At 48.0% G+C, this 15,280-nt stretch overlaps 2 protein-coding genes across 7 annotated transcripts in view; both read right to left on the bottom strand.

Moving 5' to 3' along the window:
* The window catches only part of SYNRG (synergin gamma), a 37,292-nt gene extending 32,338 nt beyond the window's left edge, over nucleotides 1–4,954 (bottom strand). For 4 of the 6 annotated variants that reach the window (XM_069033417.1, XM_069033416.1, XM_069033415.1 and 1 more), the window contains exons 1-2: nucleotides 4,853–4,954; nucleotides 1,264–1,304 (exon numbers count right to left, since the gene is read on the bottom strand). In XM_069033417.1, the coding sequence (XP_068889518.1) occupies nucleotides 1,264–1,304; nucleotides 4,853–4,923 (112 nt within the window). In that variant the 5' untranslated portion in view covers nucleotides 4,924–4,954. The remainder of the gene's footprint in view (nucleotides 1–1,263; nucleotides 1,305–4,852) is intronic. The other 2 variants (XM_069033419.1, XM_069033418.1) reach the window with 1 other exon arrangement.
* A 537-nt stretch (nucleotides 4,955–5,491) lies between these two features.
* On the bottom strand, nucleotides 5,492–11,711 carry DDX52 (DExD-box helicase 52). Its single transcript, XM_069033421.1, has 15 exons — nucleotides 11,614–11,711; nucleotides 11,239–11,467; nucleotides 10,809–10,939; nucleotides 10,422–10,607; nucleotides 10,048–10,191; nucleotides 9,220–9,331; nucleotides 8,868–8,940; nucleotides 8,573–8,776; nucleotides 8,103–8,193; nucleotides 7,800–7,922; nucleotides 7,431–7,581; nucleotides 7,101–7,176; nucleotides 6,857–6,928; nucleotides 6,647–6,739; nucleotides 5,492–6,382 (listed from the first exon to the last, which is right to left on the bottom strand). The coding sequence occupies exons 1-15, from the start codon at nucleotides 11,698–11,700 to the stop codon at nucleotides 6,295–6,297; spliced, it is 1,860 nt and encodes a 619-aa protein (XP_068889522.1). The 5' UTR covers nucleotides 11,701–11,711; the 3' UTR covers nucleotides 5,492–6,294.
* Nucleotides 11,712–15,280: the final 3,569 nt, after the last annotated feature.

Genomic DNA, 15,280 nt, shown 5'->3' on the forward strand with positions numbered 1-15,280 from the left:
ATGTTAAAGCTTTTTTTCCCCCCCCTTCCTTAACCCTGCCTCCCCCATTTAATTATTCTTTTTTGAAATCTGAGCTGTGCTGGGCTGTTCAAAAATAAAAATAATAAAATTTGCTACACTGCAGGCAGCCACAGAATTTCCTTAGTTTAAACACTGGTCAGTCTATAGGGAAAAATGCTATAAGGCTTTTCAATAACTAAGCTGATGAATTCTCCCACCATCCTAAAGATTCTCTGTGGGCTTCTTCCCGTATGATTTTTGGAAGGGTCATTTCCAATTAAAAAGATTTAATTAACCAGGGTGACTGGTGCTGGTAATTCCCATTTCTCTAGAAACCAGCAGCTTCTGAAAATAAATCTTGGGAAATAAAGTCAACCTTTCACAAAGCAACTTCACGCTCTGACCTGGCTGGATAACTTGTCTGTAGGTTAATTAGCACACCTTAGGTTAATTAGCCCACTACAAGTGTTAGAATAGTAACAGTATTTGTCAGTAAAAGCTAAACTTAAACAAAACTGGACGAATCAAGCTGGAATGTGTTAATTCACTGCATAAAGCAAGTGGGTTATGTTTCAGTATTTTCCTAGCTCACATTTTGCTGTCTTGGGAGACAAACACTAACACACACTCGTTACCAGCACACCATGAGATAATTATGCAAAAGCACTCCAGGAGGGCATGACACAGGCAGGAATAGTCCATTAATCAGTACCTGAGATTTTAATAAAAAAAACTCTCCATTTTCCCCGTAAGTTCTCTGCATATTTTCCCCTAATTAAACAAACAGCACTGCATCAGGAATGAGAACAAAGGCAATTTAAGGTTGAGGCTTCTCCTATTGTATTAATACTTTCCACACAGGTTGTGACTCTCGTCCCAGGGTCTTGCTGTGCTTTGTAAATATTTACCAGGTCTTGCAAGACCTGCACAATATGGGTTACACAGCTGGGAGATGAAGCAGAGAGGGGTGAAATACCACACAAAATAACACCAGAATCTAATAGGCAAATTCAGGTTAAAAAGGGAGATGTAGTTTTCTGGACCTTTAATCTAGATTCTGGTGACACTGCTTCAACAACACACAGGAGGTTTTACCAACAGAGGGGTGAGGGTCATTTTAGCAGAGCTGAATTCAAAGGCAAAAACCAGCTATGGGTTCAATTAATAATCACACCTCTGAACATCACTGCAGACCTGGTTTAGGTCCAATTTATCTAAACAAAGTAAAAAACTTTGTGCTCAAAATGTGACGTTGATACATACCTTGAGGGGGACCTAAACCGCCTGCGACAGGAAACATGAAGCTGCAGGAGGAGAACAAGATTATGTGAAATTTTGTCATTTTAGTGCAAATATCCGTGATCGAAAATCTACCTCGACTTCCACGTCAGCACCATCCCCAGGAGCCTCCCACATTCTGGTCAGCACTTGCATCTGCTCCTGCAGGTCCCACGGAACCCAACCCCATCACAGGGGAAAACGTTATCCCTCAGCGGGATCCCCAAGGCACCGGAGAGCCCCAGCAGCACTGTCAGCGTTGTCACAGGCTGCAGAGCCAGGAAGAACAGATCTGATCCTCCCAGCAGCCCTGAGATGGCTTTGACTCATCCACATCACCCACAGGAGAGTTTCGGCACCCACACAGGTTGGGAACAGGTCAGTTTGTTGTGTAGGCTAAGCACAGAATGAATAAACATCTCCTCTTGGAAGTATCTGACTCAGCAGGACCATTAACTGCACCAGACAACACTGCTCAGCTGCTTAGGAACAGCTTTTCTGAAGAAAAATAAACTACCAAAAAAAACCACATCACTTTTTGTCCCCTTTGAAACATCACGCATCACAAAATAATGGAGCTTCTATTTTCTCGGGTATCTAATTACAACAAAAATAGCACCTTGGAGAAAATATTCATTCATGTATCAAAGGTCAAGTGCACCTGCAGGAAGAACCATTAAAATTTCAACTAAAATCCTAATGGAAATTGCTAGCCCTCACTCTCAAACAGCTGCCAAACAGCAAAAAAGGACCTAGTTTAATATTCTCATTTGCAAGCAACTTGCAGAAACCCACGTCAGCAGCAATTTCCCAAACAAGAACCTCACTCAGTGTCCCAGGCAGTTATTACATCAAAGTGCAGTGGAAGAGAAACACACTTATAGATATTCAATGTTCAATTCCGAGGGTGGATGTAAAAGAAATTGCCTAAGAATACAAGAGAAAATGCCATCAGAAATGGCTGCAGGAAGTCCTGAAAGCCAACCTGGTTTATAAATATAGAAGAGCTGTGTAATATGAGCACTAAGATAAAATAAGGAATTTAAATTATGCATTTATCCAGGAGCAAATTGCATCTCCCCAGTGTACAGGCAGCAGGTCACACGGTCACCAAGACAACACATTTGCTTTTCACTTCATCATCCTGAAGCTTTCTTCAGCCCTGACCACTGTGTGCTGATTCCTCCTTCCACAACTATCACACACCTGTGCTTTCCAGTGAGTCCAGTCTTGCCATCCTCAATCCCCACCATCTGGAGTTCTCTCTTTCAAGCACTGTGCAGACTCACACACTCCAGCCCCAAACACGCGCAGGGCTTGGTTCTCACCATAGCCAAGGTCTGTTTACCTCAGTTCAGTCATATTAATCCAGTCCTTGGCATACAGTATCAACATGGAAACAAACTGACTTACTTTAGTCAGAATGGTGAAATATTAAATGCAACTTCTACAGATCTCCTAAGCACGTAGGAGTGTTGTAAGCCTCATGTTTCCCTTATTGTTGGAGAACTTGGTCAACAAGAATTCTCCAAACCAGCAAATGCAATGTAAACTGAACGAGCACAGGAAGTACCACTGCTTGTTGGAAGCAAGTAAAGGCCAAACTATTAAATATTTATCCTTTTCTACAGAGCTCCTGGTTTATTTATAAGTCTCTGCTGAAAAAATAAAAATAAATAGTCAACAAAAAACCCCTCAGCTAATTAGAGGGCACTGGAAGACGAGCTAGTCCAAAGTAGCAAAGCGAGCTCCGGCAGCACAGCCCCGTACGTGCCGCTCGGATCCACCACGGATTCATTCCAGGATTCAGCTGTGCAACTGCCAGCACCAGCCACACTGGCACGGCCACAAACCATTCCAGCTTCATTCCAGCAATGGGAATTTATCACTGAACTACTTTTTTGGAGATGCAAAAATGCAATCAGTGAAAGCAGCTGGTTCTCATGGCTGAGGGAGCCAGAGAAGGGACGGTCCTGTGTGAGACCGACTTGGGATACGCTGCACAGATACAATAAAGAGAAGGGAACAAAGTGACCACCCTACAACAGACCTCTTAAAGCAGTACTATAAATCCATTAATTCCTACTAAATGAGTATTTAAAATATGGAGCTTAAAAAAAACACCAGAAGCCCCAAACCAACCAAGCAACAGCTTCAGCCAAAATGCAGGAGCGCGGGGAGAAGCAACTCCTTTTCTGAATTGAAACTTCACTCCAACAGCTCCAAACCACACAGACCATCTTCCCATCTACAAGTGGATTTTTAAACCCCTGAATTCCCAAGCAGTACAACTCTATCAATGCAACAGACTGTCAGAGTATTTTTGAATGACAGAAATGCATAAAAACTGAAGTGAAATATGGCAAAAAACCCACACAGACACAGAACAGAACTTTTCCTCTACCTCCAGCCTTTGTCCTCAAAGAAACCAAAATACTGTCAGTAGGAAATGGTGATTTGTAAATCCTTTTATTTTTCGGAACCTATATACTCAATAACCCTGACAAAACCGTGGGCTCTGGATATCCGAGACAACTCAATGAACTTAATTGTCAAATGCAAAATTTCCTCCGCCTCCCTAGAAGTAGGACAAGAGATAAACAGCACACAAGAGCCTACATGGAAAAAACATTACTCGAGTCTTCAAAGGTGGTGAAATCCAGTTTTCCAACCTTTCCAGAAACACAACAACATCTCTTTTGACACCGGTTCTTTCTCCCGACACGATTCCTCAGTCCTCCCTCTGGCCAAGGTGCCCTTCGTGAGAAGGAGGGGAAAAGGGAAGTCCCCAGGGAGGCTCGGTCCCAGGAGGCCACAAACAGACCTGCCCGGCGGTGACAGGAACATCTACTGCTGCCGACACCGGCAGCGCCCGAGCGGGGCTGGCAGAACCCCCAAATCCTTCCCACCCCAATATCTGAGACTGCAGCTGCAGAGCCTGACGACAAGCGGGGTGCAACTGCCCGAACCTGGACACACCGGAGGAGATCAGCTGGGCCCCCAAAAACGTGAATAAATCTCAGCAAAACGCAGAGCTGCCGTGGCTGCATCCCCCACAACACACCTGGGAACCCCCACCCCACTCAGGACCCCACGCACTCCACCCGGGACCGCACCACATCCTGCCAGGGACCTCGGTGCTTCATCAGGACCACAGGTACAACATCTGGGACCCACACACCCTACCCAAGACCCCACAAAGCTCACTTGACAACCCACGAACCCCATCTGGGCCCCCCACCCAAGATCCCACGTACCTCACCTGAGACCCCATGTACCACACCTGCGACCCACACATCCCGGCCAGGACCCCATGTACCACACCTGAGACCCTACGTACTCAACCCGGGACCCCCACACCCCAGTCAGAAACCCCGCACGCCCCACCTGGGCCCCGACCCCTCTGCCCTCACATCCCACCTGCACCCCGAGCCCCCAGCCCTCTCATCGCGCCCCATCTCCCGCCATCTCTGCCCCTCCCCGCCTCCCCTTAATTCCCCATCATCGCCCTCCGCCCCATCTGTCCCCTCCCTCTCCACAGCTCCTCGCCCGCTCCCCCTCCGTCACCACCGACCTGGCTGCCCCGGCCGCTCCGCCGCCCGCCCCGCCGGCGCCCCCCGCGCCGGGCCCGGGCCGCAGCGCCATCTTCGCGCTCGGCCCCGCCGTCTGTCAGCGGAGCGGCGGCGGCTTCCGGGGCCGGCCCGGGCAAGCACCGCCCACGGCCCCGCCGCTGCCCGCTTTTGCAGCGCCTCGGTGTCTCCGTTTCGCTGCCCCGCCGATGCAGTCCCACAGAGCAGCGGCCCGACTCGATTCCTCCGTTCCACAACCCCGCTGAGCCACAGCGTCAAAGCGCCTCCGTGTCACAGCGGCGCGGAGCCACAGCCCTACAGCGCCCCGGCTCCACACCCACACAGCCGCTGGGTTCCTCGGCTCCGCAACCCCGCGGTGACCCGGGAACGCTTGGGAGGGGATGAGGGGCTCCGGCTTCCCCTCAGGAACGCCGGCTTTTCGCACCCAAACCAGCGCTTTTCCGTAAAAAGGAAAAGAAAGTGCCGCCCTTCCGCCCGACCTCCCACAGCCAGGGGTGACCTGGGGACGTGTTGCAAGAGCCCGGAGTGACAGGACAAGGGGGAATGGATTCACACTGACAGAGGGAGGGGTAAGTGGGATATTGGGAAGAAATTCCTCCCTGTGAGGCTGGTGAGGCCCTGGCAAAGGTGGCCCGGAGAAGCTGTGGCTGCCCCATCCAAACTAGATCAAACCAAGACAATCCTGTTCAGGAAATCTCCCTTAAAGGATTGTAGTTGCAAAGAAGCCATTCCCGCCTGACTGGAATTCTGACACAAGCCGGGTGGGCTGAGAACACGCTGGGCAGATGAAGAGAGAGAAAGCACACAGAGCTGGGCTTCTTTTGCCTGCGGACTTGTTCCATGGAGGCTGCACAGACAGGCAGGTCTCTGAATTAGCATCTTATGACCTTGTTTATTCTGGTTTCAGGCTCAATTACAAAACAGTACAAAATTACTGGACATTATCAGTTATTTCAAAATAGTTTTATAGAAGAAAAACAGTAGGAAGAGGAAGGCTTTACTTTCACAATACAAGTGGCTTTTCTGAAGTGTCCAGGGAAGTCTCTGACAGCTGCATTTATCAAACCTGAGAGTAAACATTGTATGTTTTTTGTCTCTGAATCTCCTGAAAGTGTCTGACAAATGTATTGGGGCGGTCTGAACACAGACAATATTTTCAAGGAGCAGTACAAAACTGTGTGAAAGTAACACAATCTTATTCTCAGAAATACAAGGCATTCACTGCACGAGCACATGCTCCAGCTTCTGTAAGAAGCATCCAGGAATTCTCTCCTGGCATTTCAGTAGAGACCTTCTATCATGTAAACCTTCACCCTCACCCCGAAGGGAATACAAGAAATGTTTTTCTCCCTTCACCATCGCTGCCATCTTCATTCTTCTGTTCCAGCACAGACAGAGGTGTCAGCTCCAGCTCACCAGTCTGAATTCAGCTTTCTGAAACAGTCTGTAATTTACTGCCCTTTTTGTCTTCTTTACCTTTCTTCTTTTCCTTAATATTTTCCTTTGTAGTTTTCCTACAAGAAACACATTGGAGATCAAGACACCTGAGCATAACCAGTGGCTTAAACTCAGCTTGCTGACACATGGCAGCACACAAGGAAAAATGCTGTAATTAATCCAATCTCCAGCAGACAGACACTGTCACTAAAACTTCATCACTAGTATCATTGTGACTGGGTGGTACATCCAAACAAGTTATCTGTTACTTTGGTTAAACTTTCTGGGCTGTTTCTGGATAAACAGCATTGCTTACCTCCTCTTCAGAAAAACTTACTTACATTTTTCTTCTGCCTTTTTTCAAGAAGGACTTTGGAGTGGTACAAATGGATTCTCTTGTCAAAGGCTTCTTAATTAATTTCTTCTTTTGTTTGCTGAGAACAACATTTAGTGAAGAAAGATTAAATTACTAGAGACTCTAGTTCTAGAAACTACTAAAAGTTATTAAAAAGCACTAATTAAAAACTGGTAGACTGCTCAAATGAACATACCTCTGCAGTTTGGGCAAATGTTTTATGTATTCTGGCACAGGACAGCCAGCGCGCTGGATAACGTTGGCAATACTGGAAAGGAGAGAAGGGAAGAGATCAACTCCAGTGCATGGACAAGTGATAAATATTTTTTGTGGAAAACAGCAAACCAAACAAACTGGCTGGTTTGTTGTTGGTCTTTTGTCTTGTGGTGATTTTTTTTTAAAGCAAGAAATAAAGACACTATTAATAAAAGACACATTACCTCCGTAATAAAGGTTTATCGTCTTCTGTAAAGAAAGTGACTGCCTTTCCTCTGTGTCCTGCTCTTCCAGTACGACCTGTCAAATTTTGCAGAGATTTTACTTTAAACATCTCCCTTTATTCCTCCTCACAGCCCCAGCCTCCTGATGCATGTTTATATACTAAGCATAAACCAAGCAGCCAATCCCCAAACCCTGCTCCTAGTGAACGAAAGCACAGCTATGTCTGAAACACCTACATAAGGTTCACAGAATACTGACAAAAACAGGAACATCTACAATAAAGACCTCAGAAATGGGAAAAAGGAGGTGATTTGTGAGCCATCCCTCACCTATCCTGTGGATGTATTCCACTGCACTCGTTGGCAAATCGTAATTGATGACCATATTCACACCTTTGAAGTCAATCCCTCGAGCCAGTAATGCCGAGCAAATGAGCACCCAGATCTTCCCAGCTCTGAAACTCTGCACTACTTTGTCTCTCTAGGAAAAGAACAGAAAAGATATTTGGAAACAGCCCAAAAAACAATTTGAGAAAGGAGGTGAACTTGTTTCGTTAAAGTTGTCGTGATGTTAAGGAATAAAAGTAAACCTCTGAAAAAAAACCCACAGGAATTTGCTGCCAGGGTTACCTGGAGTTACACTCTTGCTTTTACCTTTCTTTCTAAAGCATTTCTTGAACAGAAATAAAATCCTCCTACCTGCTGCTGAGTCTTGTCTGCGTGGATGACATCCACATTGATGCCTTCGTAAATAAGCTCATGGAAAAGCTCTTTAGCCCTCTCAATAGACTGTACAAAAACAAGGACTGGAGGAGCAAAACCCTGCAAAAGAGTAAATTTATCTCAGGTTCCAAAGTCCTTTTCTGTGCAGAATCTGAGACACAGCAGACTTGGGCAATGGTTTGTGTGTCACAAAGAACTGTTTGACCTGGGAAATTTGGAGTCCCTGACAGAACACAGCTCAGTTCAGCAGGAAGAACATGCTCAGTCTCTCCAAAATACCTTTTTAACAAGCTCTCTCATTGCTGTTAGTTTTCCTGTCTCAGATCCGACAAACAGCAGCTCTTGTTCTACTGTCTCTGCTGCAGAGTTTCTGAAACCAAAAATCCAACAGACAGACTTCCATGGTTTTTATATACATTAACAAATAAGCATCCTGTATATTAATAAATATATATAATATATATAACCCCCATAAAAATATTACCTGGTGAATGAGAAATACTTCACAACAAAGCCTATTTCACCAGTGCATGTTCCTAAGCTTGATGTTTAGATGATGATAAAGTAATTGGCAAAGGAGAAGAACACTTTATTCAACACATGAGAAAGATCTACGTGCCTACACAATTTTTTCTGGAGGCAACCAACCTGCAGTGCTGACTAACAACAGCCACAAAACCAAGCAGGCTGATGATGCAAAGAAAACAATTTCGCAGGAAATAGAAAAATAAAAAGCAGAAAACACCTGCCTTGCTCCAACAGACACCAAGACAACGCTGTCCAGGTTGAGCTTACACCACTCCTCCACGTCGTGGGCGAAGGTAGCGCTGAACAGGGCCCTCCTGACCAGGTGCGAGGTACACGCCAGGAAGATGGAGGCCAGCTGGTCCCGGAACCCCGACTTCCCATCCTCAAACAGCTTGTCCGACTCATCCACCACCAGCCACTCCACGCTAGGAACAGGAGGGTTGCTTTTCAGGAGAGCCACTGGGGGAGAAGTGCCACTTTTGAGTGGCAAAGCACATTTGAAACAGACTCTCATACCTGCTCAAGTCTATTGCTGGAGGATCTTCTTTCAGCAAATAAATGAGTCTGTTGGGAGTAGTAACCAGTATGTCTAGTAAAAGAAAAGGAAAGAAGGCAAAATGTCAAAAAAGATACAAAATAAACCCAACAGAGCCCTGAGAAACACCAGTTCCAATCCAATCTGCCAGAGTTTAGCAGAGTCCATGTCAGGCTCACTTCCCATTTCTTCCGTGCCACTCTTGAAGCGTTGCACAACAGACTGCATGCCCTGAGTGGCATTAACCATCTCTTTAAAACCACACAGCCCAGAGAGAAAGGTCAGTGACATTTTTTAAATTTTTAGAAACACTTCAGTCCTTAAAACAGTTACCAAATTTCTTGGAAGACTTGGGCCCAAACTTCTTGGCTGCCTCAGCTGCCTTGTGGATCATGTGGATTCTGAAGCCTGTGCCCTCTGCCAGCTTCACCAGCTCCCGGTGGGTCTGAAAAGGCAGCAGAGATTGGATTTTCAAACTGAGCTGATGAGCTTTTCTAACCAAAACACTGCTGACAATCATGCAATCATGGAATGGTTTGGGTTGGAAGGGTCCTTAAGGCTAATCTCGTTCCACCCTTGCCATGGGCAGGGACACCTTCCAGGGATGGGGCAGCCACAACTTCTCCAGGCAACCTAATCCTGAAGACAGAGCTTCAAGCACCACCCTGATTTCAGTGTTAAGATCTCTGGTTTCCTTAGCATAATAAAATGCAGCTCTCTAACAGGCATTATTCACTTCACTACCATATGTGGCTCCCTCTCTCGCATGAATAAAAACTGCCCAAAGGTGCCATTTTTATTTCATTTTACTAACACAGCTTTGTTATAAAGTTACTCCTTGAAATTCTGAGTTTGGGACAAACAGATAAACCTCTCGTAGCAATCTCAAGTAGGAAAGGAGGTTTTAAGAGCACCTGAGCATTGGGCAGTTTAAAATATGATCAAAGAATCTCGAGCCTCTAATCTAATCATTTAGATTAGACCCAGATAATAGATATGCACCTACTTCACAGAAGTCAAAAGACTTGAAAGACACATTTAAATTAGCTTTTTCTGATATGTGAGGGCAATAAAGGAAAAAAATATTTACTAAGCTGCTATTTTGCTGATGCAGAGTGAAAATACTGAAGTACATCAGTGCGAGATTCCCTCAACACACACCTGGCTGGCAAGTTCTCGGGTGGGTGATATGATCAGAGCCCTGAATCCTTTGTTCCTGGGTTGTTTCAGATGTGTTAAGAGAGGGATACAAAATGCCAGTGTTTTTCCAGAGCCAGTAGGAGCTGAAGCCAGAAGCTCCCGACCCTGAAAGAAAATACAAAGGGGTTACATTCCAGTAGAAAAAAAAAATAAGGAGTAAAAATCACATTCCCATCAATATCAATGCTGCAAACTGACCCAAAATACCAGAGGATGAGGAAAATTGTAATGGCCAAGCTTTCAACTCTGATGCAGTTGATTCAGCTTTAAAACTGCCACAAACACAGCCACGGCCCCAGATTTTGGCAGAATCCCTGAAATCCCAGAGAACTTACATGCAGCATGACGGGAATTGCCTGCATCTGGATGGGCGTTGGGACATGGAAGCCTGCAGCTTGGATATTCTCCATGATCTTAGGGTGGACTTTGTACTCCTTCTGAAGCTGATCAAAGGTGGCAATGGGGTCAGGGAGATCTGTTCCCTGAATGTTGATCCTGTGCTGGTTCCTGAAGCGATTTATCTACAAGGCAAAAGACAAACTCCTTCTTTTTAACTTAACACCATAAAACTCACCACGTATGGATTCACCTCCTGATTCTTTCCCCCACACTCAGTCACCCTCCTTCCAAGAAGAATCACCACAAAAAACCCCTCAATTTTCAGATCAAACACCCACGGAACTCCAGAAACCTGTTGCTGCATCAGAATTCCCTGGTCCCACCTTTTCTCTCCTCAAGCGTTCAAGCTTCTCTGCAGTAGGTTTTTTGTCTTTGGCATCTTCAAATTTTGCTTCTAGAGAGGACATCCACTTTATTCCGTTGTTTTCTGACAGCTCTGGCATTGATACTGCTCCTGGAAGCCGCAAACAAATCGAAATTTCCTTTAGTAAAATACAGACAGGCATTATTTGGAGACAAAAATATCTCAGAACCTTTTTTCTCTCATTCTCAATAAAACGAATGAAGACTCCAGAAGGATGGCAACCACATGCCCAGGTCTCAACACTGAATCTTGGCCCAGTTATTAGATCAGCTCTGAGCCAGACCAGCCAAGGAACCCAGAACTGGATGAGCTTTAAGGTCTCTTCCAGCCCAAACCACTCTGGGATTCTCTGATGATCCTGCCAGGGATACACGTGTGTGTACAAATACCTCGTGTCTTTTTCTTTTTTCTTTTCCCTTCACTGCTTTCTGCCGTTCTTTTCCTCTTTCCTGCCACCTCTCCATCGTTCTTCCCTGCTCCATCCTTCTGCTGCTTCACCTCCTCTTCAGCCCCTGCGAGCCCCCAGCCCTCCTCGGCAGACCCCTGAGGGGCTCCCTCCTTGTTCCCGAAGAAGTCGAGGCTCTCCAGCGAGACGCTGCCGCGGTTCCCTTTAACCACCTGCGGGACAACAGGGAAAAGGGTGAGACGCCACGGCCAGGCCCCCGCTCCTCAGCGCCGCGGGCGGGGGGGACGGGGCTGCGGAGCCTGAACCGTGCAGGGCCGGCCCCCGAGCCCTCCCCAGCCTCCCCTCGGTGTCCCCGCACCCCGAATCGCCGCGCGTCGCTCCCGAACCGCCGCACGTCGAAGCGAGCCCCGGCACCCAAGCGCCGGAACAGCTCATGGGTCTCCATGCTGCCGCGCTCCCAGCATCCCCCGCGCCGCCGGCGGAAACGGGGATCACTTCCGGCGCGGAGCGGCCGGGTACCATGGCAACCGCCCCGCGAGGGCGTCATGGCCGCTCGTTACCATGGCAACGGCGCGGCCAGGCTTCCCTAGGCCGCAGCGGGCCCGAGGCCACGGGAGATGCCGCAGCGGGAGGGGAGCGGCTGTCGCGACAGCACGAGGGAGAATTCCTTCCCCCTGCGCGGCTGTGGATGCCTCCATGTGGCCCCTTTCAGCTCTGCTGCAGTCCTGCAGTCTGGAAGGGAGCGAACAGGAGGAGGTTGTTGCTGCCCTGTGCACAACCACTTTGCTTAATCCTTGATTTGTACTAATACAGTCCAGCCTCACAAGTGTGCGTGAAGAAACAAATGCTTAACGCCGTGGCAGGAGCAACCCAGCAACTGGCTGAGCTCCTCAGGGCATTCAAGAAAGTTTGCCCAGATTAAGATCAGAATTTATTTAATTGATGTATTTATTCATTATTATAAACGTGAGATCCAATAGCGCAGGTAAATCTAGTACTCTCTATCAGATAAAACAATACAGATTTTTCCTGGTTGTTCTTGAAGGAAAACAAACAGAAATCTAATTAGCAGCAACAAAAACTAATGTAATAAAAGTCTCAAAGGTTAAAGATATACATTGCTGAAATCCAAGAGCTCTAAGACATATAGGTCATGGCTGTTCCTCCTGTAACATTCACTACTTTAATAACAAACTTGGAGATGAAAAATTGGGTAAACCTGATCCTCCCCTCTGCCATTCTCTGCCTGATACATAGTGCTTTTTCTTTGCCAAACTTTTAACTTCCCAGCAAATGGGTGGAAGCAGACCCAGGGACCTGGGTGCAGAGCACCACAACGGTGACAATTCCCTTTCTTTTGTCCCCAGTGGTGTATTTACAGTGCATAAAGACTCAACTCCACATCCTTCGTGCAGTTCCCAGGCTGAGGCTCCTGCTTTTCTGCAGGGAGCAGTGACTAATGGTTGCTGCGAGAGGATGGGGAAGAATGTGGAGGCATTTGTGTAACAAAGAACTATAAATCATCTCCAATATCCATCACTCGCCAAGGGATGCTGTTGGCAGATTCAAGAGTGAGGAAACAGGGAATATTCTCTTCATCGGTCAGCTGGGAAATCCTTTTGTGTCAGGAGTGAGGAGCTCTGCTTCCCAGGGCAGAAAGCCCTGTGCCGGGAGTGAGGGACCATGGAATATCCTGAGCTGGAAGGGATCATCCAGTCCAGCCCCTGGCCCTGCACAGACACCCCAACAATCCCATCCTGTGCCTGAGATGTCCAAATGCTCCTGGAGCTCTGGCAGCCTTGGGGCTGTGACCGTTCCTTGGGGAGCCTGTGACCACCCTCTGGAGCTACTGGGGTTCTTGTCACTCTGCTGCTCCTGCTCTGAGCAAGGTGACCTAAAGCCTCGCAGAGAAGGGCCGCTCTCAGGTGCCATCTGCAGACACCCCACAAGGCAAAGGATGCCTCAACGTTCCCTGTCATTGATCCAAACCTCCTCGGAGCCTCCTCACAGGGAATTCCCACCCCAGCTGCACCACAGCAAACAGGAAACATCTGCCCGTGCCAGGCTAAGGGGGTATCAACCTCCCAGCCACAGCCACCTTGAGGGGGCAACAGCACTTACTGCAGCAGCTCGTGCCTTTCCCTGAACCCCCTGCCCTGGCTGTACGTGCCGAGGAACACGGCGCTTCCAGCACACCGGGGCTGGATACAGCCACAGCAGAGGGAAGGGCTGCCCATTCTGCCTGGAGTGACTGGCAGGATGCCCACGGCCTGGACTGGGATGTGTGGGAGAGCCCAGGCTCCTGGTTCCATTTGTTATCCTCGCAGGAGTCCCTGGGACCGCAGCAGGTACAAGTGGGTGGGGAATAGCTGGGCACTCTCCCCACCCTGACACAGCTCCATGCCGGCAGGGCTCAGGGATCTCTGGGATGGTGCAGAGCAGCTCAGGTGAGATGTGTCCCTGGGCAGGTCATTGGGCTGTGCCCAAAGCGTGGAGCTGAAATAAAACCCCGTAAGATGGCAAAGCAAATCCGGTGAGTGCATTTATTCCATCACATGCACACCCAGGTCCGTGTTCCTTACCTGTAGCCTTGGGCTCCTGGAGAAGTCCAGCTAAGCCAGCATCTTCTGTGTGTGTGTGTCCATCTGTTCCACAAGGGTAAGGCAGGAATTACAGGACAGTGGGACTTCTGCACATGTGCCCCCCACGCCCTGCCCTCCTGCTACATCATCATCACTAATATGCACATAACAGTCAATTAGCCCGGCCGAGCGCACTCGTGACCTCTGATCCCTGCTGTGTCCCCCGATCCATTAACAGGCCCTCAGCCCTTAGCTCTCAGTATGAATTGATGTAGCATCCATTCTCTTGCAGCAAAGAAACATGCGTCCTCATTCAGCTGTCCATTTCCACTTTCTGTTCCTTTGTCCTCCCCTTCTGTTCCCTGTGTTGCTAACCTGGTCACCACTTCTTGACCCCACGTCCTTGTCCCTCCCAAGGGTGTTGTAATCCCAACCACTACCAAAAAACTTTTACTTTTTTCCCCTTTACTCACATCTTATTTAGCAAAAAATGGTTTCCAGCAGTGTGGGAGCTTTGATCCCCTATTCAAGAAATCCTTGCAATGTTTTTTTAAAGACTTTCTTTCTAAGGCAAATGAATTCTTCATAAAGGGGGAAATGGTGTGCTGGTTGGGCTCTGTTCATCTGAGGAAGACAAATGATCTGTTTTATTACTTGAAAAGCATAACAGTTGAGTGTGTAGATTTGTGATTTATTTGTAATCAAGAATCCATTTGAGCAGCATATTAATTACAGAGAGGAGAATTAATTTCGCTGAGTAGGAAAGTAAAATCAAAGTTCCTTGAATTAGAAGACAGCATAAAATGCCTGAGGCTTGGGTTTTCCATGGCTCTGCATTACGCCTACACTGGGACAGGACAACTCTAGGGCACACTTGAGTTTTTTTACTTTTTTTCTCCCTGGGTCAGAGAAATAAAGTCCAGGGCCTCAGAGACCTCTCCCTGCCAGTGCTGGTGGCTCCCACCGCATTCCCGTTCTGCCTGGGCTGCTCCCATTGCGCCGCACACGCCGCTCCTTTGCCTGGGGGCTGCAGCGGGACCCATGGGTCTCCCACCGCCCGCAGCGGGGGGAAAAGGATCCTCCAGGATTAAATGGTCCCTTGGCTGCTGCGGGGAGCCCAGGCATGGCGGGGCAGTACCCGGAGCTGCAGGAACAATCGGAGATGCACTGGAGCAGGCAGAGAGGTTTTCTCTGGATGCTTGAGTGCGTTTTGAAGTGTTTGTGTGCAGTGCCTTGGTTCAGGACAGCAAACTGTTCCAGAGCTGTTCTGCTGGTCCTCCTGACTCACATCTCTGCCCCCATCAAACCTTTTCACGGACTAGCGAGGATCTTCTGCGAGCACATCACGGATACCCCACGTCAGCGGGAGATGGGATCAGCGCCTGGCACAGGGACTCCTCGGGCTCCGCTCCCTGCCCCGTGGCCAGACCGCAGCGGGAGCTG

Source organism: Aphelocoma coerulescens, chromosome 19 (genome assembly GCF_041296385.1).
Source record: "Aphelocoma coerulescens isolate FSJ_1873_10779 chromosome 19, UR_Acoe_1.0, whole genome shotgun sequence".
In the NCBI taxonomy this organism is placed as follows: domain Eukaryota; kingdom Metazoa; phylum Chordata; class Aves; order Passeriformes; family Corvidae; genus Aphelocoma; species Aphelocoma coerulescens.